Source organism: Anser cygnoides, chromosome 1 (genome assembly GCF_040182565.1).
Source record: "Anser cygnoides isolate HZ-2024a breed goose chromosome 1, Taihu_goose_T2T_genome, whole genome shotgun sequence".
Lineage (NCBI taxonomy): Eukaryota > Metazoa > Chordata > Aves > Anseriformes > Anatidae > Anser > Anser cygnoides.
Genome location: NC_089873.1, coordinates 73,791,510 through 73,819,287, shown reverse-complemented (window position 1 = coordinate 73,819,287; position 27,778 = coordinate 73,791,510). Strand labels below are relative to the sequence as shown.

The following is a 27,778-nucleotide window of genomic DNA, read 5'->3' as shown; positions in this document are numbered from 1 at the left end:
ATATCTGTGAAAGGTAAATGTTACCATCTTAACAGATCCTGGGTTTATCTTCATATCTTTCTGTCTCATGATATCAAAAAGCTGAACAATTGCATCACAAGCATACAAAATGGACCACACAGTGTATTCCTGCATGTTACAACTTTTCTGTAGGGTTCTTCGCTCCAAATAGAAGTGCATATTTCATCTGAACACAGACAATATCATCAGCCTTTCCCAGAAATGTTTTGTCTCTCAGATGCCTGAGATTTCTCTGGCTGACTTGCATGAAACATTATGCACTTGGCAAAACAGTTTGAAGGGGCACCAGGTTCAGAAAAGCAATACTGTAATTTGTACTTGAACATCTCTGGCATTCCAACACTGAGAGGTGCCACAAGCCAGTCAGTCAACTGCCAGTAAAAGCTGCATGGTTACATTCAGACAAAAAAGAACCATCTTTTTTTATGCAGTGAGTGAGATTCTCTGAGATGTTGTTGGGATAGTTCCTGTTGTCTGCTTTCTACTACCTCCTTTCCAGATGCTCCATATGATGAGCTTGTGGTTATGAGAACTGAGGGCAAGCCATGGCTGCCCCATGCTGTTGGTTCCCCTGAAGAGGGTGCAAGAAGGCACGAATAGCCTCAGTATGAACTGCTTGCGCAAAGATTTCCACCTGGGAGCCACATGAATATGCACATGTACGGTTCAATCCACAGTACTCGAAAAATACAGTTACAAGATGAGAAGTCTATCCTCTTTCAAAATAATCATTAACAACTCTTAATGCCAGAAGGTTAGAATAAATTCCAGTGCAGTCACAAGTTGAACCTGGAAGTATGAGGCAAATACTTTCAGAGATTTTTGAAAGGGTAGAGCTTGGTCCACAAATGACCATTTTTAAAAGACAAACTGCAAAGCTAGAGAAAATGTTTTTCACTCTTTTATTGTTATGTTTTAGAAGAATGGCTTTGAGGGTGGAGTCCTTTTTTTACTGCTTGTTTTTCACTTCCCTCTATTCTCAAGAGAGTTTTGGCAGGATCTTTGGAGGATATGAGTTGTGATGTCACAAAAAAAAAAATGAGCCTGGACCACAGTTCTCCCTCAACAATCTATCCGAAATCCTCCTTTGTCTGGATACACTCCTACAGACGAGGTTGCTTAGCTTGGCCTGCTTTGAATTCTTGAGTTATTTGGTTGGAGTAGAGGTGTGTTGCCAGAGCTGGGAGGGAAGAATCAGTGTCCAGAGCCAGGGATTGTCCTTCTGGGGAGGAACTTGGCTAAAGACCCATTTGTATAAAGCCCTGCAGAAACCTGCAGCCAGCTCTGCACTTTAGTTAACTGTGCATCATTTTTCAACACGGATAGGATTAATTGCAGACAACAGCACTAAAAAACACAGTTATTTGTAACACATTGTATGAGATTTGATGCATGAAAAGTTTGTTAGCAGTACGCTGGCAAACAGAGAGCACCAGACAGGGTCCCTATTCCCAAAGAACAGATCAGACACAAATGTATGTCTTTCACCACAGGGAGATATTTATTTACAAGACAGATTTTCTCTGTGTCATTATAAGCTACAATTAGCTTTCAGACACTGGCATGAATTCTGGACACACTGAGGAATTCAAAAGAAACGCTGCCTTGACTTCAGGATGACAGAGTTTTGACCAATATTTTGGGTATATAAGTAAGACTAGAAGGATGACCTAGGTCAATGAGTACAGAGCTGTGTAATAAACTAACATTTAATGTAATTCCATTTGGAAATATAATGATTTTTTACTTGATCCCATAATTTTGATTATTGTTTACTGCTATAATATTTGTTGATGGGGAACCACATCCTTTCGCAAGCTCTACTTATCTAGGCTTAAAATGGTCTACTTCTTCCAGCCTCTCCTCATATAACAGGGCTTTTTTTCTCCTGACCATCCTCCTAGCTTTTCTTAATACATTTTCCATTTTGATTTAATCTTTCCTAAAAAGGGATAGCCAGAAATGTGCTCAGTAGTCAAGAGCTTTGCACAGTAGAGCTGGTAAATGCCTTAAGGGTACCAACATTTAGATGATTGATGCATCCAAAATCTTATTAAACTTTTTTCCCTTTTGCTTTGAATTGTTGGATTATCATCACTAGTCAGGAAAAAAGGTTGTTCTCTGCAAGCAACTGTGATACTGGGGAGGCTTATGTTCTCTAATTGCTTTCGGCTGCTCTTTATTGCTCCATGTATGAAGATATACCAGTTGAGGTACTCCTATAAGTTCCTTGTGGTCTGTGTCAGAATAAATGTGGTCATGAACAGGTTAAATAATATTTCCACTTATTTTGATTGCAGTAGGTTAGGATGTGGATACATGGACAGGTGGAGGGAGGCTGTAACACTCAGCAGAAGAACCTAGGGAACAATAGCATTGTAACTGGACAGGGAGGACCAGACGAGATGGATGCTTGCCATTACCAGAATGCAGACTGCTGCTGCTTATTGAATTTTGTACCTTTTAGATATGTGTGGAGCAAAGCTAAGAATGAGGGAATCATGTGAGGCATTTAATGATCCAGTGGAGAGAGGTGTGTGGGAATTACCTGATGTACGTTCCCTGTTAATGCCATCAGCTAGCTGTGTAATTTGGGCAAATCATTTCATCCTTCTTTACTTCAGCCTCTCTCTCAAAAATGATTAAATGAGATTTGCCTTCCTCTGTGCAGCACCAAGACATCCAGATGGAAAGGTCTTACTTATTTTTTCATTAAGGAATGAGTCACAGAATCAGTCATGTAGGTTGGAAGGGACCTCTTGAGATCACCCAGTGTTTGAATGCTCTTACAGTAAAGAAGTGCTTTCTTGTGTTGAGATGAAGCTTCATTTGTCCCTCTTCTTCATGTCAGGTATTTATATACATTGATCAGAACACCGCCATTCCCCGCCCCCCCCCCCCCCCCCCCCCCCGAGCTTTCTTCAGGCTAACAGTCCCAGCCCTCTCAGCCTCCCCAAATACAAGATACTCCAGTATATCAGTCATGCTCGTGGCCCTGCACTGAACTCGCTCCAGTAAGTCAGTCTCTCTCTTGAACTGGGAAGCCCAGGACTGGCTACAGTACTCCAGGCAAGGCCTCACCAGTGCTGGATAAAGGAGAAGGGTCACCTCCCTGGACCTGCTGGCGGTGCTCTGCCTAATGCAGCCTAGGATGTTGTTGGCTGTCTTTGCCACAGATGCACTGGTGGTCATGGTGGTCATTGGCGTATGTTCAGCTTGGTGTTCACCAGGACACTCAGGTTCTTCTTTACAGAGCTGCTTTCTGGCTTGTTAGCCCTCAGTGTGTACTGCTGCCAGGGGGCTATTTTTCTCCAGATGCAGTACTTGCATTTCCATTTGTTAAATTTCATGAAGTTCCTCACTGTCCAGCTCTCCAGCCTGTTGAGGTCCCACTGGATGACAGAACAATTGTCTGGTGCATCAGCCACTGCTCCCAGTATTGTATCATTTTTGGGCTGACTGAAGGCGCGCTCTTTCACAGTGTCCAGATCATTGATGAAGACGTTAAACAGTACTGGAACCAGTATTGAGCCCTGAGGTACACCACTAGTGATTTGCCCACAAATGGACTTTGTGCTCAGGGCCTGGCTGTTCAGCCAGTTTTCAATCCACCTCACTGTCTACTTACCTAACCTGTACCCTGTCACTTTGTTTAAGAGGATGTTATGGGAGACAGTGTCAAAAGACATGGTGAAGTCAAGGTAAACAGCATCCGTTGCTCTCCCCTCATCCACCAGTCTAGTCGCCTCATTGTGGAAGGCTCAGAGGTTGTCTAAGCATGATTTCCACTTCATAAATCCCACCTGACTTCTTCTGATCACTTTCTTGTCCTTGTGTTCAGAACCAGTTTCCAGGAGGATTTTCTCCATCATCTTTCCAGACAGTGAGAGGACACTGACAGACACCTGTAGTTCCCCAGATGTTCTCTCCCACCCTTTTTGAAGCTAGGGTGGACATTTGTTCTCCTGTTCTTCAGAAACCTTTCTCAGTCACTATGACCTCTCGAAGTTAACTGACAGTAGCCTTGCAATGACATCAGCCAGCTCCCTCAGCACTCCTGGGTGCAACCCGTGAGGTCAATCAGTCAAAAACAGATGAAACAAAGATTGCGTATTTGTTATACAAGGAGCTGTTCAGTATCTGGACTGCAAGATAATTAATAGGAAAATATGACTCATGTTTTATTCCAAGTTCTGATACACCTGCTGTGCAGTGAACTTTTGCACTTGGAATATGAAGCAAACCTGTAGTGATTGTCAGCTCATTAACAGTATTTAGTTTCCTTCAATTAGAGATTTCTACAAAAATCATACTCTGTACAAATAATTATCTTAAGTATGCTTTTCCTCTGAGTTTCAGGGTTGGTAGCAATTGGTATCTATATAATTTTTCTTTCATATATTAAGTGATCAAAATACTATATAGCTTTCTGTCTCTCTGTACAATACTTTTGCATTTAGATATTTCACTTTTGAGTGAAACATATTAATTAGATAATAACCTCAGGAAAAAATAGTTCTGTAAATTTACTTATAACGAGATTCATCTGTCTCTCATATCAGTCAGTTATTTGATTTACCTTGTCTTCTTCAGGATTTTGGAGGTTCCTTATTGCTACTGCCACCTTTGATAATAAAGGAATGCAATTGGACATAACCCTTTATTATGCATGACTCTGTCTGAACTGTTTTCTGCAGAAGTTCTTGGTCTGTGTCTTTATTTGGAAGGACAGGGGAAGTTCCAGTTTGCTTCACAGAGTAACTCAAGTACTTGGGCTGGTTGCAAGGTGTTAATGGATGCCTCATTTGGCCATGGATGGGAGCACTGTTCTGTGTGTAGATGAGGGAGGGCAGAATGAACTTTCTCTTTTTCTTCTAATTGGCAGATGCAATGCCATTTACTAAGGTTGTATTAAATATATTGTGTTTTTTTTTCCTCACTTCTGCAGATCTTTCAATGGAAGAATGCTGTGACAAGGGTATTGAATGGGCAAACAAAAACAGAATATGTACTTCTCTACCATTAATTTCTGAGTCCAGAGAATGCAGGTATATGATTATGTATTTTATTTATTATACTATGATTTTTATTTTCATGTAAAACAGAGGGAATGGCAGGTATGAAACACCTAGCTCTTAAAACAAAATTTTCTAAATCCATATCTAACCTTAGAGAAATCTGAAGACCAAATTTAATTCCATTAGGTCTTTTAAATTTCTGCTATTGGTCTTGTGCAGAGTCACTCAGCTCTAACTTGTTTGATGTGTGCTGTGTCTCTTAGTCAGGTTTTTCACTGTACTCTGATTGCAGGACTTGGACTCAGCCTACATTCCATGTATCTCAGCATGGCTATGCTAACGTCAGGAGAACATCTTCAGTTGATACTGACTGAGAATCTAGCCCAGGTTGAAATTCTTGAGTAAAAATTTTTCAAGGAACACAGCAGATCATGTACATGAATAACATTTTGAATAATATACAGATTGCATGCGTACATAACTATGTATGTAAAACAGCCTTTCAAAACTGTTTATTCTGTGTGGTGCCACATGGGTAATTGTCTGCAGTTCTTAGTTGTGTTTCGGGATTCGAGAGCTTAAAGCTTAACTCACAAGATTGCTAGTTACTTAGGGCATCCTACTTCTGTCAAATGTATTTGTATAACATAGTAACCTTTAGTTAATACTTAATTTCTTAATTCAACTGAAATTTAATGTGATACTAATTACTTTTTTGCTATCTAGCAAATGAAATAATGAAATAAAATGTTAAAATTAGTAGCACAGTAGTATTTTGGTTATACTGAATCTCTTATAGATTTAGAGACATTCATATTTTTTCTCTCAGTGATAGCCTGTGTTATTTTTGCCATTAAATAAGCTTGTTAATTTTATTTGTGGAGCTAACAATTTGTGGTTGGTAGTTTGAGGCGTAGCTTCACAGAGGACTTGACATCTCTCCATTTAAAGCACATTGCATTACCCACCTCTATCTTCTCGAGTGGATTGCAAAGTGATTTAATCTCAGTAATTGTAGAAATGTTGGATCAATGATTATTAAGGAAAGAATTAGTCTTGCAGTCAAGTCTGTTCATGTTTTCTGACTTTTGCATTTGTATTGGCATCAAAGGCAGTCTCTTACGCAGAAGAATTGACAGATAGGGCTTAAATCCCAATTTAGGAAATACTTGAAGAGTCAGAAGAGTTACAGACGAAACAGGCGAGAAAAACAGGAAACCATTTTTTTTGAACAATCTGGGAGCAAGAATCTGTATGATTTAATGATAATTTGATTAATGTGAATTGTGATTCTGCTGTAACTGTAATTTATTCTTTCAAAGTTTGCTGTTTTAGAGAGTCTTTAGGACTTTTTAGGAAAACTGAAAAAAAGCTTATTAATACTTCATCTAAGTTTTGAGCATAATTGGTATCTAACTAAGTAAATTATAGTGATATAATGGTAAATCAGAGATGGGTAAACTCAAGCATTCTGTGAGAGGCATGAGCACTCAGTTGACAGAAATAGAAGTGGATATATTCAGTTGCATCTATTCATAACTGTAGCATAAATAAACATAGCTCCCCCTGAAGCTTGGCTCCATGCTAAAAAATGACTCAGTAAAATTGGCAGCTTTGACTACTTTCTTTAATGGCAATATTATTTTACTCCAGTTATGGTTGCTAACTGGCATATCCGTGAAAGATACAGCAGAATCACTTATGATGCTATTTCAGACGCAAAAGTAAGAGCCAAATTGTATTGCTAATTACTGGTATAACCGTAGCCAGAATGATCAGTGAGGGAGCATGATTCATTTTGCAAGCACACTTGGTTAACAATGTTGATTTTGCACATTCATTCCTATTGCACAGAAACATGAGTGAAACCAAAACCAGATTTATTATATCTGCTGAGGTCTAGGAGGAGAATATGGCACAGGATGACTTATTTATTACAGATTTCAAAAAAAAGCTTCAGATTTCAAAGCTTGCTTCCTATTTAGACACCTACACAACAGGAGCTGCTGGGGGCCAGGATGTGTGATGTCTGTCATTTATTTGGTTGTTTAAACCACAGCTGGGGTCTTCTGACTATCTAGTGCAGCATGGTGTTGGACAAACAATCTGAAAAAACAAAACAAAAACATGTTTAAAAAACTATGGCCTCTTGGGCCATAAATTATGTAATTCTATAATAAATTGTGCCAGAGGTTTGTTGCTTTGCCCTGCATGCGCAAACCAGCACAATGTTCAGCTTGGGTTCACAAGGTTAGCAGTTGAAGGCAAGGGAAAAATACATTGTGAAGTGAAGAGATGAAGTTACTGAAGTAAAAGTGATTTTGCATAGTTACATTGCAAAGACCATGCAACACAGAACAGGCTGGGTGTGAGTACGTGTTCTGGCAGACATTGCATGCAGTTTTTGAATCCTTTGTTTAGGATTTAAAACATAATGGCATCTCAGATTCAGTCCTTCCCTCAAAGTAGGCCCACTCCTAGAATTTTCTTTTGCTTTTTAAATCACCCTTTCTTTTATTTGTATGAGGAATAAGCTGCCTTACTGAATTAAAGTGAAACCACTTGACCTGATTCCAACCATTTAAAGTGCATTCATAGGAATCAGGAAGGGTTTCCGTGCAAGTACTACCATTCTAGCATCTGCTGTGCTTCTTAGAAACAGGCGGAAGGTTCTGGGTTTTGGTGTCTATTCAGGATACAGCCCCCAAATTCCCGTGTGGTTATTGAGGAACTTAACATCTGTATCAGCATAACTTAGTGCATATGGGACACTTCAGACTGCAGATATATTTGCTTTCTTGACCTACAACGAAGGTGAGCCAGCCGTCAGTCCGAAGTTCACGTGAATTCATAAGGTATACTTGGCTGCTGTTACTGGGTTTCATTTAAGTTGAAGCAAGGTTCCCAGTAATGTCCAGTCATGTCTGCAATCTCTTATTGTGGTTGCTTGACCCGCAAATGCATATTGCTCATTGCATTATCACTCTGGAAAGTAACAGTATTGTTATATACGCCTTCATGACTTCATGACTCAGAAAATGTGAGTGTAGGGTTTTAATGAATTATATATTTGGCTGCTGTAACAGCAGCTTTTTGCCCATTCATCCATTTTCTTGTGACATGGTCAAACTCACAGCAGCAGGAAACAGCTGCCATTTATTTTTGGAACTTGACCTGTCCAATAAATCTTCTCCCTTTCAAAATGTAGAGGTTCCCCTGCCCAGAGCTCTTAGCAAGTGAACTTAGTTCCTGGGCCAGAAATAGCATATCTCCATGTGAGAATTGCATGTCTTTAGCATTGTGTAGTCCTTTCGGAATTACATTTGGAATAACATTATTCATTATTAGTGTTGCAGGAATGTGCAGAAGAAGAAGGTACACAACACTCTGCTAGGTGCTCTGCCAAAATAGAGCAAAAAGGTGATCCATGTTCCCAAGCAGACAAGTAGCAGTCCTTGAATGCAGACTCAAGATGGGAACACAAGGAAGTAGTATGACAAGAGCATTTGGAGGGATAGGAACCAGATGTTTAACTGCTGATAGACATTTATCGATTTATGCCATTGTATGCCTGGAAGAGCCTGAGGCTTTGGACATGAAAGTTATCACAGTTTTGTGTCTGAAAAAGATCTTTAAAGTTGTTTTTGGAGCATTTGTATTCTTTAGTTATTACCTTATATAGCTTGCTTATAGCTTGCTAAGTGTGCCTCCCAGCCATTTTTGGCTTCACAGTCAGAGGGACAGAAGGACACTATGCTATATTGTCAGGGTTTTATTGCCACTCATTTAGGATAACTTGCTAACTTCACCTCATGAATAAAACCAGTCAGTCCTTTCTCTGCCACAAAGTTAACAGTATTGTTTCCATATGTAAAATATGGCATCAATATAAATTTACCTCTTTCCTTTAGGAAAACTTCTATCAAGTAAACTACAGTTTAGATATAGGTTGCAGCTGATTAACTTTGAAGATTATAAAATCACTAATTTTTACTTGAGTCCCTTGCTGATTTACAACATATGATCAAATATATGGTTTTAATTGTTGTGGCACATTAGTATTTTCACTTGCCATGTTGTATCAGTCATAGTACCAGGTCTTGCTCTTGCTCTTCATTTTCCTGAGTTCCCTTGTGTTGCATGTTAAATTTTGAACTGAAAGGTCCAAGGGTGGAAGAGTCAGCTTGTCTTGGCGAAATAATTCTGGAGTGGAATCATGCCTTTTTTTGTTAGTTTAGTTTATTTCTAATATATTTGGTCAAAGGCCTTCCGTTATGCACATGAATAGCACCTGTATAGTTTGAAGACAGGCTAATAAGCAGGAGAAAGGCAGGGGATAGTGAAGGGGTTTTGTTGTCTAAATTAGGGTGAAAAAAAAGGAAAAATTGTTTTCAAAGCAAAGTTAAGTTTTAATGTTTTTATGGAAAGAAATAAAAGAAAAAATAGGTGATTAGGAAATCGTTGCTGTTTGAGGAGTGTATCCTCTAGGAAGGATAATTATAATAAAGGTAAAATGAAAGGAAATATAGGTGATTAGGAAATCTGTACTATTTTAGCAGTGATTTAGGAAAGATGAAAGGATTGTGGAGGTAAATGGACATGTAGCTTAAAATTTGTTAACTTTTAACAGAAAGCAAAAGTGAAAATATGAAAAACAATTTCTTAACTTGATTTATAATCAAATTATGTAGTAATGAAATAATTTGAATTTTAAAAGAGCATCTACAACAAAAAATAAGTATTTTTAAAGGTCTGAGTGATTTCTGTCTGTTAGTGAGCCATGAATAAAATCCATCTTTCAAAGACCAGAAAATGAATTATTTTAGCTCAAATATCCTGAGTGAATGTCAGTTATGAGGCTGCCTGCTCCTAGATATCCCATATTTACTATTTTTAATCCTAGTAATATTTCAGCCATATTGTAAATACATATTATAAGTAATTAGTTCAGTAAAGTTCTGTTACACTGTTTTAACTGAAAAACAGAATATGGCACATGAGGATGGAGTAGCCTTTGGCTTTTTTTATTTACTAGGACTAATTAAATAAGTACTTTCCTGTTTTTCCTTTAAATTTCTCTCTTTTTAGAGAAATTACACAGGAAGAGTTAAAAGGTATTACACGAAGAGACAAATCTTGATGTCTGATTAGCATTAGAGATGGCTCCTTTACTCTGCTGTGAAGCAGAAAGTGAGTATGGATTATATTAGGGTCTAATCTAAGGGGACACACAATTTTGAACAGGTAGGGAGGGATAATCTTAATCTCAAATGTCTTGTAGTCTAAATTGCTTCTGGTGACATGCTATAGAGACTATCAGCATGGGAGCCAGTGTGCAAAGGGAAAAGGGTGGTCAGCTGGGCACACTAAAGTACAACTGTGAGATCAGTACTGTACAGATTCCTGTAGCATTTTTCTCTACCATTTTTCAAGGATTTCTTCCTCTATTATAGTCATACAAGTGCTTACAGTCTCAAGCAACATTTGCTACCAATGCAATTTCACTGTAGGATTTGGGCAACGAAGTGTGATTTTATTGTTGTTGTTCTGAGAATGAACAAATGGTATTTTAATCTAGAATTTCCATTCAATTGATGTTTAATTCCTTGTTACGGTTGGGGTGGGCCACATGACGAATACAGCTGTGGGAAACATTTTGAGAAACTTACTTGTTTTGGTTGGAATTGCCAATTTGTCTGGGATTTCAAAGAGATGACTTGTATTTGAAGAAAAAAAAAAAAAAGCCACACTGGAAATCAAACAGATCTACTGAAAAACTGCTGCTGTTTGTTTGTTTGTTTATCCATGGCTAATATCCCTATCCTCAACAGGACTTGGAGGGCTAAAGGAGCTGGAAAGTCTCAGCTCTCACACTCTTGGGCTTGAAGTTCAGGTTTCACAGGCTTCCAGAGTCCCGACAGGCAGACCACCCCGGAGCTGGGCAGAGAATGGAAACTCTGCTTCAGAGGGAATCTCAGCAACAAAAAAACTGCATATTCTTCCAAAATTGAACTAAATCAAATATCAAAAACTTCATATATTCTGCCAAGTAAAGTTACCGTCCTGGGCATAACTTCTAGCTATGACTTTAGAGTCTATTTTTGAATAAGTTGTTCATGAACTTAACCTAGTTTTTGTTCCTATGCATTGAAATCCTGTAGCTGTTTTTGTCCAAGTGAGAACTGCACAGTCAGAGCATTACAAAATCCAGTAAATAAGAATTGTGAATCTTCAGGAATGTAGCTTGATATCCTCGCATCACCAGTATGCACAGGGAAGCAGAATCTGAGCCCTGTGTGTCCCCTGCTTTTAGGGGGCTGGACTGGATGGCTTGGCCACAGAGTGGCTCCCTTATAACCCCTGGGAGCTAAAAGCTCATCCTATGGTCATCGAGAGCAGTGAAACTCCTTTAGGAGTGATTCACAGGAAGCTACTTCTTGCAGATGACAACAGGAGAAGCATGCAGTTCAGTAGTGCAGCTAAACTCTTTTCCTTCTACCTCCAAAATTTCTGACAGTGTGAAAAAAGAATTTTTAAGAGTAAAGGGTATTGGCTTACTGAATATCTATACACAATCTTATGTATTTCTAGTAACCCTTGAAAAGATTTTTCTCATGAGTTGAAGTTAACAGGGTTGAGGGGAAAGAAAGATGGTGAATATTGTTAACAGTGAAGATAATGTATTCAACGTTGTTGGTCTGTAAGATGTTGTAAGGTTTCCCAAGCCAGTGGGTATAAAAGTGCATTTATAGGGTCCATCTGAACATTTCTTGTAGAGCTTTAACATAGCTGGGCATGCCTTTTAAGTGCCTTGGTTGTACTAGAAATATAATTTATCAGCTTGGATTACCTTTTGGATAGTTTCCTTTCTCCCTAGCAACTCATGGAACTTTATTCTGAGTGGCACAGCATTATCAGAAAACAGATGGATATGCTTATATACTTGTATATGTAATCTGATTTGTTTCTTTTCTTTAACTTTTTTTCCTGTTCCCCAGTGTTTCTTACAGGAGGTAGTGGTGGAAGAGCTTTAAGCTGCAAGATCCACCCACAATGCTAGTCAACAGTTGCACATAAGAAAAGAGTGGAGAGAGGGGAGACATCTCCTTGAGTGGGAATAATGACAGGAGTGGAAGAGTTTAAAGCCTCCTCACTCAGATTTTTTTTTCCATAGGAAGGAGTTAGAGATAGTGTTTTCAATTCATTCACTGAAACGGGGATAAAATGATTCTATGAGCAGTGGAACTAACAAAGCTTAGTTTCCTGCTCCATTGTCTTTCTTTACCACTTTCTTGCAGTACACTCTGTTTCTTACTGTGACTTTCCTTGATACCTTCAATTCTCCATGTATGTCCAGTTCTCCCACAGGGCAATGCTCTGAGCTGCCTTCAGTGTGTTGTACTTGTTTGAGCAAGGGGAAGCAGGCGCTGGGATAGAGTGGTCTCAGGATTGCAGGCTCTCACAATGTCCAGGGCCTGACTTCTCCTTTCTATAGTAGGAGCATTGATTGGGTTCCTGCCATCCTCTGTTCAGCCACCAGTTGTGATAAAGCTTACAAGAATGCAGCGTCCTAGAGATAGTGCCCAGTGTCAAATGTGGTTGAAGTTATCCATTTACTTAATAATTTGTTGTGAGAGACTGTAAGATGGACAGACAGTTTAATTGTCTTAAACATACTACCTTAACAGTATTAAACATGTCACCCAGAGTTTCTGTCCACGTCTGAAGAATATTTTTACTTTTTAAGTAAAATGTATGTCTATAGGAACCTCTTTCTCAGAGGCTTGTAATAGCGCACATTGTCAAAACCTGCTGCATTATCTTTTCTTGACCTATTTATGACATTCTTAACCCATTGCTTCCACCCTCTTATCAGCATGACTCAGGTACAGTGCTGCCGCAGCAAGTTGGAGGAGCACTACTGTTCAGATGGGATCGAAGTTGCCAATGTGCGTGAAGAGTGTGACTCACATAGTGGTGAAAATTCCACCTGCGAAGCTGAATACTTTAAGGTGAGATCTCAGAGCTAATTCTATTCATCTGCTAAGAAATGGCTATCCAGATTCGTATTAAGGGTTGACCTTGAAGGTCACCTTACTCAGTCCTGATGCACATAAACAGTTCTTCCCTACCCACACATCTTGTCCCTGCTGACTGTCCGCTTTGTGCTTCTTTAAGAGAACAGTCCTGCTTTGAGTGAAGCAGTCTGTTTCATTACATTTTAAAAAAGACAAATGGTAAATGCAAAAGGGTGGAAAGTCTCAAATGGGTAATTGGCTAGGAAACTACTTTTGCATGAAGAGAGTACATCAACAGTGTAGGAAGGGATGGGTGAGAAACTCAGTCTTGATTCAGTCCTCAGCTTTCATTAGAGCTTCATGGCCTAAGGTCAAACTTGGTGGTTTTCAGCATTGGTGGTCCAAAGGGGTAGGATTGAAGTTAATCTTTGCAGTGTACTTGTAATTCCAATTAGTGTGCATGTCCTTAGTTGACATGACTTTGATTTACAGTTTGATACATCTATAAGCTTGTGATAACAGGGTTTGATATTAGAATAAATATGCCCATCAGTGGCATCTTTAGTTAGTCTGTTCCCTGCCCTCCACCTTTATTCTTGTCTTTATCTCTCCTTTCTTGAAAGTGAGCATAGTCTTACCACCCTGCAGAGTGTTTTTGGAAGAAAGTTCCACTAGTAAGATCATGACTTTGAACATGACCCCCAGTCATGGACAGTTCTGGTCCTATTACAGATCTCTTTCAGTGGTTATGAAGATACAAGGGAATTAAAAAAATAGTATTATATAGAGGGTGGCAGACAATGTCCAACTCACAAGTTGAATTGCTCTCTAAAATGCCAGATTGATCATATTTCTGGCAGTAAGACCCCACTGATGCCCATGTGCCTATTAGAATGAGTCATGGACTTATTACAACGAGTCCAGAGGAAGGCCACAAGGATGGTCAAAGGCACCTCTCCTATGATGACAGGATGAGGCAGTTGGGGTTGTTCAGCCTGAAGGAGAAGGCTCCAGGGAGACCTTATAGTTGCCTTCCAGTACCTAAAGGGGGCCTACAGGAAAGCTGGGGAGGGTCTCTTGTCACAGAGTGTAGTGCCAGGACAAGGCTTTAAACTAAAAGAGGGTAGATTTCAATTAGATATAAGGAAGAAATTCTTTGCTGTGAGGCTGGTGAGTCTGGGTTGCCCAGAGAAGCTGTGGATGCCCCATCTGTGGAAGTGTTGAAGGCCAGGTTGGATGGGGCTTTGAGCAACCTGGTCTAGTGGAAGGTGTCCCTGCCCATGGCAGGGTGGTAGGAATTAAATGGTCTTTAAGGTCCCTTCCAACCCAAACCATTCTATGATTCCATGCTGGGGTTGTGAAGTAATTCACATTCTCACTGTGAGTAGAAGAAAGGTGACATGTCTGTTGAGCTAGATGTTGGGTTGTCACAAACTTGTTTGCATGTGTAGCATGATGTAGCTCTATGGTAGAGTACGGGATGATGGAACCACTGAGGGGATATCTCTCACTTCTTGACCATGTGTAGGATACATCCTGCCTCCTGGCATGGAGGTTCTTGTACCCTTAGAAAGCCTGTTGCCCCTACTTGGATATGGTAAGAAAAAAAATATTTAGCCCTCTGTGTCAGTACGCTGAGGGGCTAGGAACAGATGAACACAGATTGTGATGGCAAGTACTCTGGGGATTCAAGTGCTTGCTACTAGAGACGTGTTTATAATAGCAGCACTGTTTTAAATACATGCCAAGGCACAACTCTAAAACAGAATGCAACTGTTCAAGGAAACACACTTTCCCATCAATGGATTGATGTTTCCATATGTGGGCTTGTCAGTATAAGGGAGAAGTTAGTGATGTTTTTTAAAATGGCCAGGCTTCTTTAAAGATGGCAGGTTTTCATGATGACAGCTGTATTATTAAATAAAATGGACTGGGGCTTGATCTCTAGCCCTGAGAATAAATGACTCAGCATAGCTCGTGTCACGTAACTGGCATCTTTCCCCTGCAAAACACATGCATGAGGGCTGTTGGGAACGCTCTCTGGCCTGTGCTAACCCCCAAATATGCTTCAGTGTTGTCTGAGAGGATGTTAATGGCCATTACAGCTTGCTGTTATTTAAACAGTGGAGATGACTGCGGGACATTGCTAGAGCCCATATTCTGTCCCTGTTTAATTTACTAGTATAAACGTTGTCAGTGCTATTTAACCTTTGTGACCCACATTCTGCCCCACTGCTCTCTAATAGGAATAGTCAACACTTAGATACACATGGGTAGCTGTACTAGTACTATTGTAAATGATCTCCTTGATCCATGATGGACATAGATGATTTATGATCTAGTATCAGTGAACAATTCATCGTTTCTTTTGCTGATAACATTTTGAATGTGATGACCTGGAGGCATACAATATAGTTGGTGACTGTGCCCTGGTGTGGTAAACTAACTTCATATCAAGCCCACCTCACATGGGCTTGGATCTCACTTTGCTTAGGTTGGTCTATTTCAGTTTAGCTTAAGTAGCACAGGAAATCTTCTGGATCTTCTTTGTCTCCTTCAAGGAAGCAGGAAGAGTAGTTTAGTATCTCATTTATGAGGATTACTGGAGTAATTGAGACAGCTAATTTTCTTTTGAATCCAAAACATGCAATTGGAAAGAAGATAAAAAGGCCATGTTACGAAAACAGTTGCCTCAGCTTTTACACTTTTAGGCTGCAGGCATAGGTAATAATGCTGGACATAATTCTACTCCTTCAGTTTCTGGGAATTTTAGCTTTTTTTGCCTTGAAAAAAATGAATGCAAAATTATTCATTGATCTTTAAAATCTTCCTCAAATGACAAGTTCAGGATTTGTTGCTGATACAAGAGATTTAGACATGGTGTTACAAAAGCTTCTACCTGTGCAGCTCTGCAAAAGGGGGGAAATTTGTACAAATCTGACCTTCTTTAAGGTGCTTGGATATCTTCCCAAAATTTGTCCTAGATGTTTTCTTTTTCCAAAGATCAAGATATGGCCTTCTCTCTCAAATTTTGTCAAGAATATTTTGTTTGTATATATTAGTTGATCATAAAAGTTTTATTACTTAGGCCTGCTGAGCATTGTTTTAATTTTTGTTCAGCTCTTCAAAAGTTACGCAAAATTCCTCTGAGTTGCTTGTATTTTTCTCAGTCCATTTTTCATAGAATTTACTGAGTAGTCTGGATTTCAGCAAGTGAGAGACCTCTTGTGGACAGACATACAAAACCAATGTTAGTACATGGTTTACTTTTAAAGCTTTGGTAACTTAAATGGTGACATAAATAATAAAGAATTATTATTAAATGTAGCTAATTAACAGAGCTTATAAACAACAGCAATTTCAAATGCTTCCTAATCATATAAAACATAAATTTCCAGACTTCTTGCATGTAACTATTGCTGGACTGAAATGTGTGCGTGTGTGTATATAAACTTCATTTTCATTTTGTTAGACACCAGTGATTTTTCACTCAAGGCAGTCAACTTTAGCTATCGGGAAAGTATAGTAAATGCTTATTTTTGAAGTAACTGTATGACATTGAAGTATGTGCTTGTGCTCCCATCTTTATTCCTTTCTGTGAGAAGGCAAGGAATAGGAGCAGTGAAAGGATCATTGGACTGCATGAGGGCCACAGAGCGTTCTGTCACAGAATCACAGAAAGATTAAGGTTGGAAGGGACCTCTTGAGGTCATCTGGTCCAATGCTAACGTGAAGATCAAGCCATGGCTTTGATGCTGCATAGACCTTTGCTAATAACACAGGAGAAGCAAAGGAAAAATCTTGGAGATTATTGTCAGGACTGCTTAAGAAACAAAGACTTGGAGGCAGTGAAAGTGTGTAATAACCACTTGATACCTAAGTAATACCATCCATGAAGGCAGCAGTGGTTTTAGCAAATGGGCGAATGGTCATCACAATACGCTTCGAGGCAGCTGGCAGCCTCTGGAAGATGGCTGCAAACACATTGAGAACTGAACTAGAGTTTAGTTCTATAGAGTTTAGACTGCATCCCAAACTGAAGGGTAAGAGTCCTTCAGAATAGGCTAATAATCCTGGAAAGAATTAGTGTGAAAAAGAATATACTGAGATTAATCTTACCAGGGTAGTGATGGTTATAATGACATAGTGCCTTGTGTCTCAGAATGCCAGACTGCTCTGAGAACATCAGTTAAACCAGACATATCACTGTTATATTATTACCATTCCACAGTGGAATAACTGAGAGAAAAGGAGAATAAGCAACTTTCCAAGTTCACAAATAAGATGCAGAACAATATGCAGGTATACAGAGTCCTGAGTGTGCTCTGAGTATAAGGCCATCCACCAGCTTCTCCATCTTATTTCTTTAGTTGAACAGGAAATCTTAGGCTTCAGGACTGCCGGTACAGAATCTTTTAGGGTCAATTACCATAAAATTCAGTTACCCTAAACATCAGTTAAGAAAACGTTTGACACTTTTCATTTCTGAATCATTTTGCCAGTGATATATCAACATAAATCATCATCATTATCAAATTTTTAATTCAAGATGGATCATGCACAATTAAAATAAATACAGGCTTGAACAAATGGTTCAATGCATACAGTTATGTTAAATGGGGATGCAGTTTCTCATGGACATTGCAAAATTTAGCAGGCTCAATACTGAAGATTTACATTAGCTGGAGACAGATTTTTCTTTAAGTTCTGACTCAGCCTGGAGGTGATAAAGAACATAAGGTTATTCAGCACTTCAAGAACAGCAGAATTAATGATCATTCTCTTCAAAAACATCGAGGGAAACTCTAACTCCCAATTTGAGCATCATGTGACAAGACAAAGTAGATGTGAGTCAGTTAATATGCCTAACAGCAGAAGCCAGTGTGGATATCCAAAAGGATATACTATGACAGTTTGGCAAGGCATCAATCAGCTGTACTCAGTAATTCAACATTTGGTTATCAAAATACACAAGCTTAAGTCAAACAATGAATCTTCAGCTCGGTTTTGATTTCTGTCTGGAATTTATGTTTGTGAGAATTGGAAATCCACCAAAATTATAGACAGATGTTAAAAACTTTGAGAAGGGTGCCTCAGAAAGATGTTAGACAAAATAAATCCTCAGAAATGTGGCAATTCCTGAAAGAGATCATTAAGTCTTTATTTTTAAATCCAGAAAAGATGGAAGTATCCCAGACATGTTAGTGATGAAACCAGAGCATCTGCCACTGTACAGATGTAGTTGGAGAACAAAATAATAAAGAGGTAGTGAGGAACTGTCCAGTCAAACAGTAGCTAATAAGGGAAAATGTGCATCTTAGCATTATGGCGGGCATGAAAGGAAGACCCCAGTACTGTCCAGGAGGGAAGAGTTCCTGCCATACAGCATTCTGCAGCAGGGGAGGGATTCGGCTGAGTATATAAAAGAAGTAAACACAAAATAATACAAAATAGCATGCTTGTCTACAGCATGGACTTCATTCAGAATGCTTCAAAGAAAAAAAGAATGAAGAAATGAGGAAAAAATGCTTTATTATTTTACTTTCATGCTGCTTTAGGCTTTAAAAGAACCTTTTAGTGCCATATAGCAAGAGAAACATATGTATAATGCCCTATATGGGAAAACTTGAGAATATAGGTAGTTTCAAAGTAGTGAAAGAAATGTAATGGTTACCTCCTTTTCAGTAAGCGAGGTGCTTAAAGTGCCAAATTACAGAAATTTAATTCAATGTTTAGTTGTTTATTATTCCATCTGCTCTGCTTAATTAAAAATCAAAGTAAACCTCTACAGGATTAACTTATGTGTTCACTTCTGTGGTGTATCCCTGGGCTGCAGTTCAGCATGTCTAGAGGGTGTGGGTCGTATTTTATTGCTGGAAGCCATGTCAGGACTGTGGTGCTTTTAAATAATGCTTAACCATGTGGTCTGTTCTCCAGAGTAGAAAAGCTTCTCTTTATGACCTGTTAACACTAGCTTTGGATTAATTATATTTGCTTGCTTGTTTGTCTGTTAGTTTTGAGAAGGGTATTCTGGGGGGGGGAAGTTGGGTAGGCAGTTTAATTGTAAACTGAATCGTACACTTTATTGATTATGCCTCAGTTTAATGATCTGGACACAAAAGGGATGCAGAGGTGTTAAAGAGTTCCTGCTGTTCACTGCTGTTCAAAACTGGGGTGTGCAGGCATGGAGCTTTGTCATTCTATATACATAGGTCCTTCCTACATTCTGGTCCTCCACATCATCATATTGGTATATTTGTGCACACACATTCAACATACACAATAGTTAGGAGAACTAGATTTGGGTACCAGGTGTGGCTCTGTGTAGGCCAGATCTATAGCCTACTGAACTCAACTATAGATTAAAATAACTGAACCTAAGTATACCAGAAGCTCTGAAAGAGTTTGCAGGAAAAATTTCCAGCAGTTTGCCAAGGTGAGATAACACTATTGAAACTACTGAGAAAACTTGCAGTGATTTGTCTGGGACGAAAATGTGACTTTTATTTTTATTTTTTTTTTAACAGAAATGTTGTTACTGTTGTTTGCTGGGAAAGACTGCCCAAGTTCAAGGACAGAGTTGTGAACCCAACCTGAAGATAGGATACCAATGTGGAATCGTCTTCAGAGCTTGTTGTGTGAAGGGGCAAGAAGGCACTGATGTGTCCATCAGTGATGATGCTCCTAAAAAGGAACCGGGTATTTTACCTTGCAAACTATGAAAGATTGAGACAGGAAATGATACGGGGTACAAGGAGCGCTTGTACTTTAAACAATTCCTGTTGCAATTCCTCTAACTTGAGACCTCCTTTGAGTAATTTAATGTACATGTATATTGACCCTCTTTTTTTTTTCTTTTCTTTTTTTTTTTGCTAGTGATGGCTGAAATGTATATCACAAGAGATTAAAAGAGCTAAATAGTGGTCACTCAGTTCCTTGTATCAGAACTTAACTGTAATACAGTTATTTCAGCCATTGATGTTCCTTATCTTAGAAACTGAGTATAAGCTATTAATTTTTAATTTTATTTTTATTGGTTCTTTTAATTGGGTTTGAAAGCCAGATGGCATTTGCTAGCTATGCAGAATTCAAATGTTGCCTTTTGTGTGAGGCAAATGCCTACAGATTTGAAATGCTTAGTCTGTCTAGGAGAACTGAACATTTCTGGGCAACATTGTGTCTCTGCATTTACTTCGATGTTGTCAGATGAGAGGGAGATCTGGACAGCAGCAGCTCATGACACACTTCTCCATACATAGTCCACAGAGCTGAAGAGAGTGAGTGTGGACGTACTGACACTGACAGACCTGTTTTTTTTTTTCATCTTTCACTTAACAGACTGAACTGAAACTGCAGGAAAGTCATGCTGTAGAACGTTGCCTCCCTCCTTCATGGGCTGTTGAGCACTGAAAACATGCACTCTGGCTTGAAGATGACCAGTGGCAGATTTTAAAAACATCACCCTAATCAACCACTTAAACCCCACCACAAAAACTTGAGCTGGTGTGCTTGAGCCAGTGTGTTAGCAGATTTCTTTCAGGTCTCTGAAAACTGGCATATGTCACTGTACACCCTTATCAAGTAACCTTTAGAACTGGCTTGCCGATTTCTTTGTGTACTGCTGTCACAGCAGGGGAATTGCCCTTGTCCATTCGCACTGACTGAAATGACTACAGCAGTAGATACTTTGCACCTAGACTACTGTGTTAATACCAAGAATTTGCAGACTTAAAAATATCTGTGTGACATGAGAAATATATCAATACCTGAAAATCCAGAATTACAAGCATAATGTACAGTATTTCTCCACTTACCTCTATGGGCAAGTGGCATTTACAATGACCATTAATGAAGATGTCAGCAAGCAGGTCAGGACAAAGTTCTCACCATTGAACTAAGAAAAAAACGTGGTTGGACATATGTCAGGTAGCCCTATTAACAACAAAGATTACCTGTAGGAAGGTAGAGCAAAGAATACTTGAACAGCACCTTCCCTTGCCATGAAGAGGAGGTCAGTCTCTGTTTTGTATGGCAGCTTCTTAGACTAGTACCTTGTGTTTGTATTGCGCAGTAGCAAGACACACAAGGTGTTCTGCTGCAGAGAGTAAGGCAGACTCCATGTATGATGCTTTCTTGGTCACATAAAGAGGAGTCTTGGGTAACTGCATCCCCAGAGTCCTCTACAAAGTCAGACAAGACTTGAGCAAACTGTTTTCAACAGCTTCTGCATGACCAAAATGTATCCTTATGGCTTGAGAGGTCTGTGTCCAACCCAACCTTGTGCCACTGCTCACAGATTTGCTTCCAGATCCATGACCAAGTATTTGCTTTTAAATTGGTTGAAAGGCATACGGATGAGTACTGCAATGGCGCTAAGCTTCCTGCTCAATAACCAGAGTATTTTGAGATTGTGTTTTTATACATCTCACTACCAGCCTACCGTTTCTGAAGTGTGAGGATTGGAAAAGTCCATTAGCTAGTTCTCTGGCTAAGCAGTAGATTCAGTCAGTAGATGTATTCAGCTCTTTTATGCCCTCCATATAGAGATAAAGGACTCTCGTGACATATATATGCAGCAGAAGTACTGCTGATCATGAAGCATATTTGAAAGAATGCTATAATTAGGTGCCCAAAAGTTGGGTGTGGAGTTTTTTGGAATGAAGTCTAAATAAATAACTGAGGTTAATCTGATTTTCATTAAAACTGTGAGTACCCCAAGCTACTATAAAGTCAGTGGAAACCAAGCATGCCTCAACAACGTGTCTTATGAAAATCAGGTTAAGCTCTGGTTAAAAGCCTAATGGTAAGAACCTGCATTTGAAAATCTCAGCCCATATGTAATCTGTGATCACAGCATGACTTTCATATTGAATCAGTGAGATGGAAAATGCCTCATGGGCATGTGCATTTGAATGTCAAATTTAAGAATGAAATACCTGCAAAATATGTAAATAATGCTCTTTAATTTTGTCCTGTTGTATCCAGAACTGGTCTGAATCACATCCCAAGCAGGCAGCCTTTTACTGTGAGAAGAAAAGTGTTTCTCCTCTAATGTCTCTCTCTACTCTTTTTAGTTGAAATTTCAAAGGAGGAGCTAGACCAAGAAGATCCTTATCTGCATGATGGCTGCAGAGGTAAGTCAGGTGACTAGTCCTGTTAGCCAGCTCTTTTGTGATTGTCTCCAACAGAAGTTAACTAGGTGTAGATCTAGCGATTAGCCCAAACCTTTTGCCTAGTCTAGTTAAGGGTAAAAAGAACAGAATGAAGATGAAATAGTAGGCCATTATGTGATGCCTCAGTTGTTCTTAAAGGAAGGCATTGTCTGCCATGGTGGTATTAAACTTACCCAGCTGAAGCTTAGACTATACATTTAACTTTTATTTAACTTCTAGTTGATAACAACGCAGATGTGTTACTCGCTGAACCCATGGAGTACTCTGGATTCTTCAGAATCGATGGAGTCTCTATTAAATATGTGCATTCCTTTATTCTCCTCTTTGGATGATCAGAGTGATTGGATATGAAATGGAACTTGTTTCCTTTTGAGATACATCACCTGAAAAAAAAAAAAAAAAGGAAAGGAAGAAAAGCAGCTAGTGTCCTTATTAGTCAGACTGTTCTGCCTCCTGGGAAGAATGTGTTGTTGGGATATTGTTCTGCTAAGTATTCTGATTTACTGTTTGTCCTGTGTGATTTACATGTCTATAAACTTACAATAGCAGTGATTTATTATTTTCTACAAGCATTTCAGAACTAAGTAATGTATTTAGGCTAAAATCAATTTAATGGACTTCTATTCCAGTTGCGAGATGATTTACTGTGATGCATGTTGTATTGCTGTTACACTCTAGAGAGGTTTAAAACATGTACTAAGGTCATTAGCCAAACACTGGCTCTAACCAAAAGCCAACATGAGCTCTAACAAAGCCCAAACTGTCTCTAACCGCTGTCTCCAGCTGCTAATTACAAGAGATCACAATAAAAAAAACACCATGTTACATATTTTCCTAGCATTATTTCTTAATGTAATCAGTTGTTGCATTTGTCATTTAATCATACGTCTTCAGGAGGTGGATTGGTGTGACTAATTACAAATTAGAGTTTCTGTCTGCAATATATTTTCTGATAAACTTGGCAAGTTAAAATTACTTGTGATTTTCCAATCTTTACCACGGGAAGCTTAAATTTCCTATGCAGTGGAACTTGCAACACTTCGCTCTAGAGCACCTTCATGGTATATGAGGAAATAAATTCTGTTCTTCCAGCACTTCCATGATAGGTTTTACTTTGGCTGACAGGAGTTCACATTATTAGCAGAGGTTCAGAAAGCAGTAACTGTCCATCTCAACCTCAAAGTTATTGTTCCTTGTAATGTCATTGCCTTTGCCAGTACTGCGTCTGAAGACCAAAATTTCTGTTGTGTATTAATCGCCCTGTTCTCATTAGAAACTGTGATAATTAAAAAAATGTTTTTCTTTAATTCACTTGAAAGTTTTAGTTATAATAGCTGCATTTGCCCACATTGATAGTGCTTATCTCAAGCCTTTTGTTTAATGCCTATCCAGACGTTCTCCTGAAAAACAGAAAAAGATAGAATCTGTTTGTACTAAGAATATCAATATTCTTAAAACAAACAGTTGTAAGTATCTAACCTTTTCTCTATTGTAAGAATATTAAAAGCTTCTAATATTGATTTATTTCTGAATGAGATCAGAAAAAATGTTTTCTTCATGATGAGCCAAATTTTGTGTAAATTTCTTAGTGTCCTCTCTTTCTGTTGCCAGAACAACCCCAGCTCTCTTCCATGTCCTTTGTGATTCCTGTACATACTTCACTAGATCTTTAGTATCCCCGTAGTATGTTTTAAGTCTTTTATGTTCTTTAAACCTGTTGTCACCTACAATACTCTTTTCCCTTTCATGTTTCCTGCCTGCTGAATAGGAAAGAGGATGTGTCGTAGCTAATTCAGGAGTATGGTTCTAATATTTAAAGGCTGAAAATAAAGCCAAGTGCAGCTAATAGTGAAAATGTTTCATTAACTTGTGGTAATGCCTCTTCTATTCCCTATTGTATAGCAGTAATCATACAAAGTTATAACTTATCAGGCAAAATCTGAGGAGCTTTCTGAGCTCCTAGCATTTTCCCTTCACTTTGTAACAATGATGGGTTTATGAGCAACTGTTTAATTTACTTCCTCCTTGTATTCATTTTTAGTGCTGAAAAAAAATCAATAATTGCAAATGCTTCTAGTGCCTTTTCCTTCTTCTAATATGTGTGTATTTAGTTATTTGGTTTTCTAAATAAATCAGCAAGCATCCTGTAAATTTTTGATTTGTTTCAGTCCCTGTGAAGAGCATCCTAATTTTATAAGACTTCTTAAAATATCCAATTAGGTGGTGGTCCCTGCTCTCAGCAGTGCAGAGACACAGGATCCAGTTATGTCTGCTCCTGCTTTGTTGGGTATCAACTTCAACCAGATGGTGTCAACTGTGAAGGTAAAAGAACTAAAATCATTACCTCGATAATCAACACCCTTATTTCAAAAGAGCAAGAATAGGTTAAAAAAAAAAAAAGGAAAGAAAAAAAATCCAGTCAGAAGAGATCAGAATATGTTTATATCAGCAATGAAAGGAGGTGAAATCTTAAAAAGAAGACACAGTAGATCTTTAGCTTTTCCTTGTGAGCAAAGCCAAAATAAAATACCTGTGTTCTATTTTAGTAGTAGATGATAATTGAGTAGTAGATAATAATTGATAAGACAGATGAAATAGAGTAAGATTCTTCAGCTTGTTGAGGACACAACTGACAGAAAGGTTGAAAGTTGCGTGTATCATTAGTGGCCTGGGAATAGTCAAGAGGGAAGAGTTGTTCATTTTCTCCCAGTACAAAAACTAAACGGGCATCAGATGAAATGGGCTGGGATAGAGCTCATCACGCTTGACTTCAGACGTATATAATGTGGACATCTGCTTCTGAGCTAGTCAGCCAAGGCACCTTTTTTTTTTTTTTTTTCCTGGTTGAGAGAAACAAGCACTTCCAGTTCACCTCACATATTTTGAGTAGCTGTTCTAGGATAAAAAGTGTTACTCATCAGAAATGCCTTTTTCTCTCATTGACTGAAAACGGGGTCTAGGTGAGTAGCTGTGATACAAACTTCAGAATATAAAACAGACACTGATGATTGGTCAGATTAACACTAGCCTAATGTGAAATATAAAAAGAAAAAACTTACATATGACGTGTGGATGCCAAATACTCTTATGGATTCAAGACAAAGATGAAAAATTCACAAACGTCTATCAGTAGCTAGAAAGTAGAAAGTTGCAGCCTGTGGCCTGAGGAGTCCTTAAGCCATATGTGGGTGGGATCCAGAGCAAGAGAAACGTTTCTGAAAGTTTGCTGCATTCAATAAGTCACTATAGTTATAATCATCTGCTACTAGACCCAGTCAGGTGATCGTTGGTCCTTTGCTTGCACTTGGTACAATTTCCTTCTGTTCTTAAGTACGGTGAATCAGCAGTTGTTAGTCCTTTTAGTCAAAACATCTAACACTCTAAGAACAGAGAGGAGTAGCCACATTTTGGGAGTGTGAGGACAAACCTACACCATTCTTTGTAACCTGATGCCCAAAATAATCAGTGGTTGGAGGTGTGCCCACAGATAGCCTTTGGTCTCAGCTCTCGCCAGTAGTTTTGTGTTTTTTATTTACTCTTTTTTGTTCTTTCTTTCTCCATCCGCTATCCCCTCCCTCCCTTTACATATTCCAGATATTAATGAGTGTATCACTGGTACACACAGCTGTGGGATTGGACAAACTTGTGTCAATACATTAGGATCCTTTCGCTGTCAGCGGGACACGAGCTGTGGAACTGGTTATGAACTAACTGATGACAGTCGTTGTAAAGGTATGTCCTGGGCAGAGAAACTGAAATCTTCCAGATTTACATTTTAAAAAGAAAAACAAAACAGCAAACAAAAAACCAAAACCCAGCAACAAAAACAACAACAACAAAAACACACTACCAAAACAAACAAACATTAAACCATCATCATGTCTTGCTCTTTTTATGTTTTGGGAAATATGTGTGTAAGCCGTAGTTACACAGGGACACACAGGCAGCTCTAGTTCTTCTGGGACAGTAGTTTTCCACCTGTCACTTTGCAAATACCAAATACAGGCTGCCTGTGGACTATGGTAAGACTTCCAGAAGAGAGAGCTGTGTTTATTATACATTGTCAAGTTGTGCTATGTGACAAGAGCTGATCTGCAGACTGAAGCAGATGATTTTGAAGAACCCACACTCACACTGTATGCATTTTTTAGGTGTTTACTTCTGGCTAGTTCTAGTCTTGTCTTGTGAACTGGTTGCTCTTAATGAGTGGAGTGCCGAAGTCCTGCTCCTGGCACATATCTGATGGTTTATTTTCATCTCAAAGAATCAAGTTTGCACATTTCTAAGTGCAAAGTGGTAAGTGAAATGACCAGGCAGTTCAATTTGAAAATGCTAAGATAAGATGCATCTTGGGGACAAAAAAAAAAAAAAAAAAAAAGTAAGCCTTTGTCTTCAGGAGGATTAAATTCATTACAATCGGATTCACTTCTTAATCACAACATTCTTGAGGATGTAAAAGTAAAAAAAGGTTAAAACCAGTGCTGCCTTGTGTTTGAACACAAGGGTAATAGTCTTTTTTTAAAAAAAAAAAAAAAAAAAAAGAAATTAGTGATTTCATGTTGCATCTAGCTCAGAGTATGCTGTTACATGTATCCATAGCTGCACCTGACATGCTACCTTTGCAAAGATAAATTGGCAGCAAACACCATATGGTGTAGAACTGGTTTCCACTACGAAAAGGTCTGTTCCCCCAGAGCCTAGAATTGTTTAAAAACAGTCTGTAATTTCATTCCATTGAGTAAGTGTACTCAGACAAAATTCTGTGTAGGGTTTTATTTCACAGAGTAATCAGTGATGAACAATAGATTGGAGGGAAAAAAAAAAGAAAAAGAAAAAGCTGATAAACAAACTACAGCACAAAACCCCTAGAACATATGGATGATGTTTTTTGAAAGTATTGTGGTCCAACTTTGCTCCCTTTGAAGTAAAATTCATGCTGATTTGAATGACATCAGTTTTAGGCCCACAAATAGTTTACCAGCAAGTATTAACAATATTTCTCTGGTGGAAAAATGGGAATACAGTCATTAAATTATGCATGCCATTAGCTTTAGAAATTTCTTATCTGGATAAGATATGGTAGTGAAGTTAATTATTAACATTGTGTTAATAGTGATGAAAATAGAAAATGAATAATCTTCATGTATGATTTTTAAATGCCTTGCAAAATGACATGGAAAATACTTGTCTGGTTACTGAGTTGTGCAGCACATAAAACCCTGTTGATTTAAAACAATTAATTGTAACAATGTAAAACCCATACTAAACTTAAAGTAGGCCCCACAATCATTTTCTGAATCTCACAACCGTTAGGGATAAGCAGTTGTCTCTACTGTTGTGTCCATAGCATAGATGGGAAAGCCAAGGTATGCTATAGCTAGGAAGTTTCTGCATTTTAATAGTTTTAGGAGATTTCTTCCCATTGTGAGGTGGTGAACATAAAATTTTAGTCACTTTTATGTGGACTAGGTTACGTTCATGGATGAAACCTTGTTAGCCCTTGTCTGCTTTGTCTGAATCATAATTTATTCACAAATATTTATTTCCT

At 38.6% G+C, this 27,778-nt stretch overlaps 1 protein-coding gene across 4 annotated transcripts in view; it reads left to right on the top strand.

Moving 5' to 3' along the window:
• Positions 1-27,778, top strand: part of FBLN1 (fibulin 1) — an 82,745-nt gene that overhangs the window by 9,393 nt on the left and 45,574 nt on the right. For all 4 annotated transcript variants that reach the window (XM_013184707.3, XM_066999967.1, XM_066999962.1 and 1 more), the window contains exons 2-7: positions 4,970-5,069; positions 12,916-13,051; positions 19,585-19,756; positions 22,132-22,191; positions 24,451-24,552; positions 25,825-25,962. In XM_013184707.3, the coding sequence (XP_013040161.1) occupies positions 4,970-5,069; positions 12,916-13,051; positions 19,585-19,756; positions 22,132-22,191; positions 24,451-24,552; positions 25,825-25,962 (708 nt within the window). The remainder of the gene's footprint in view (positions 1-4,969; positions 5,070-12,915; positions 13,052-19,584; positions 19,757-22,131; positions 22,192-24,450; positions 24,553-25,824; positions 25,963-27,778) is intronic.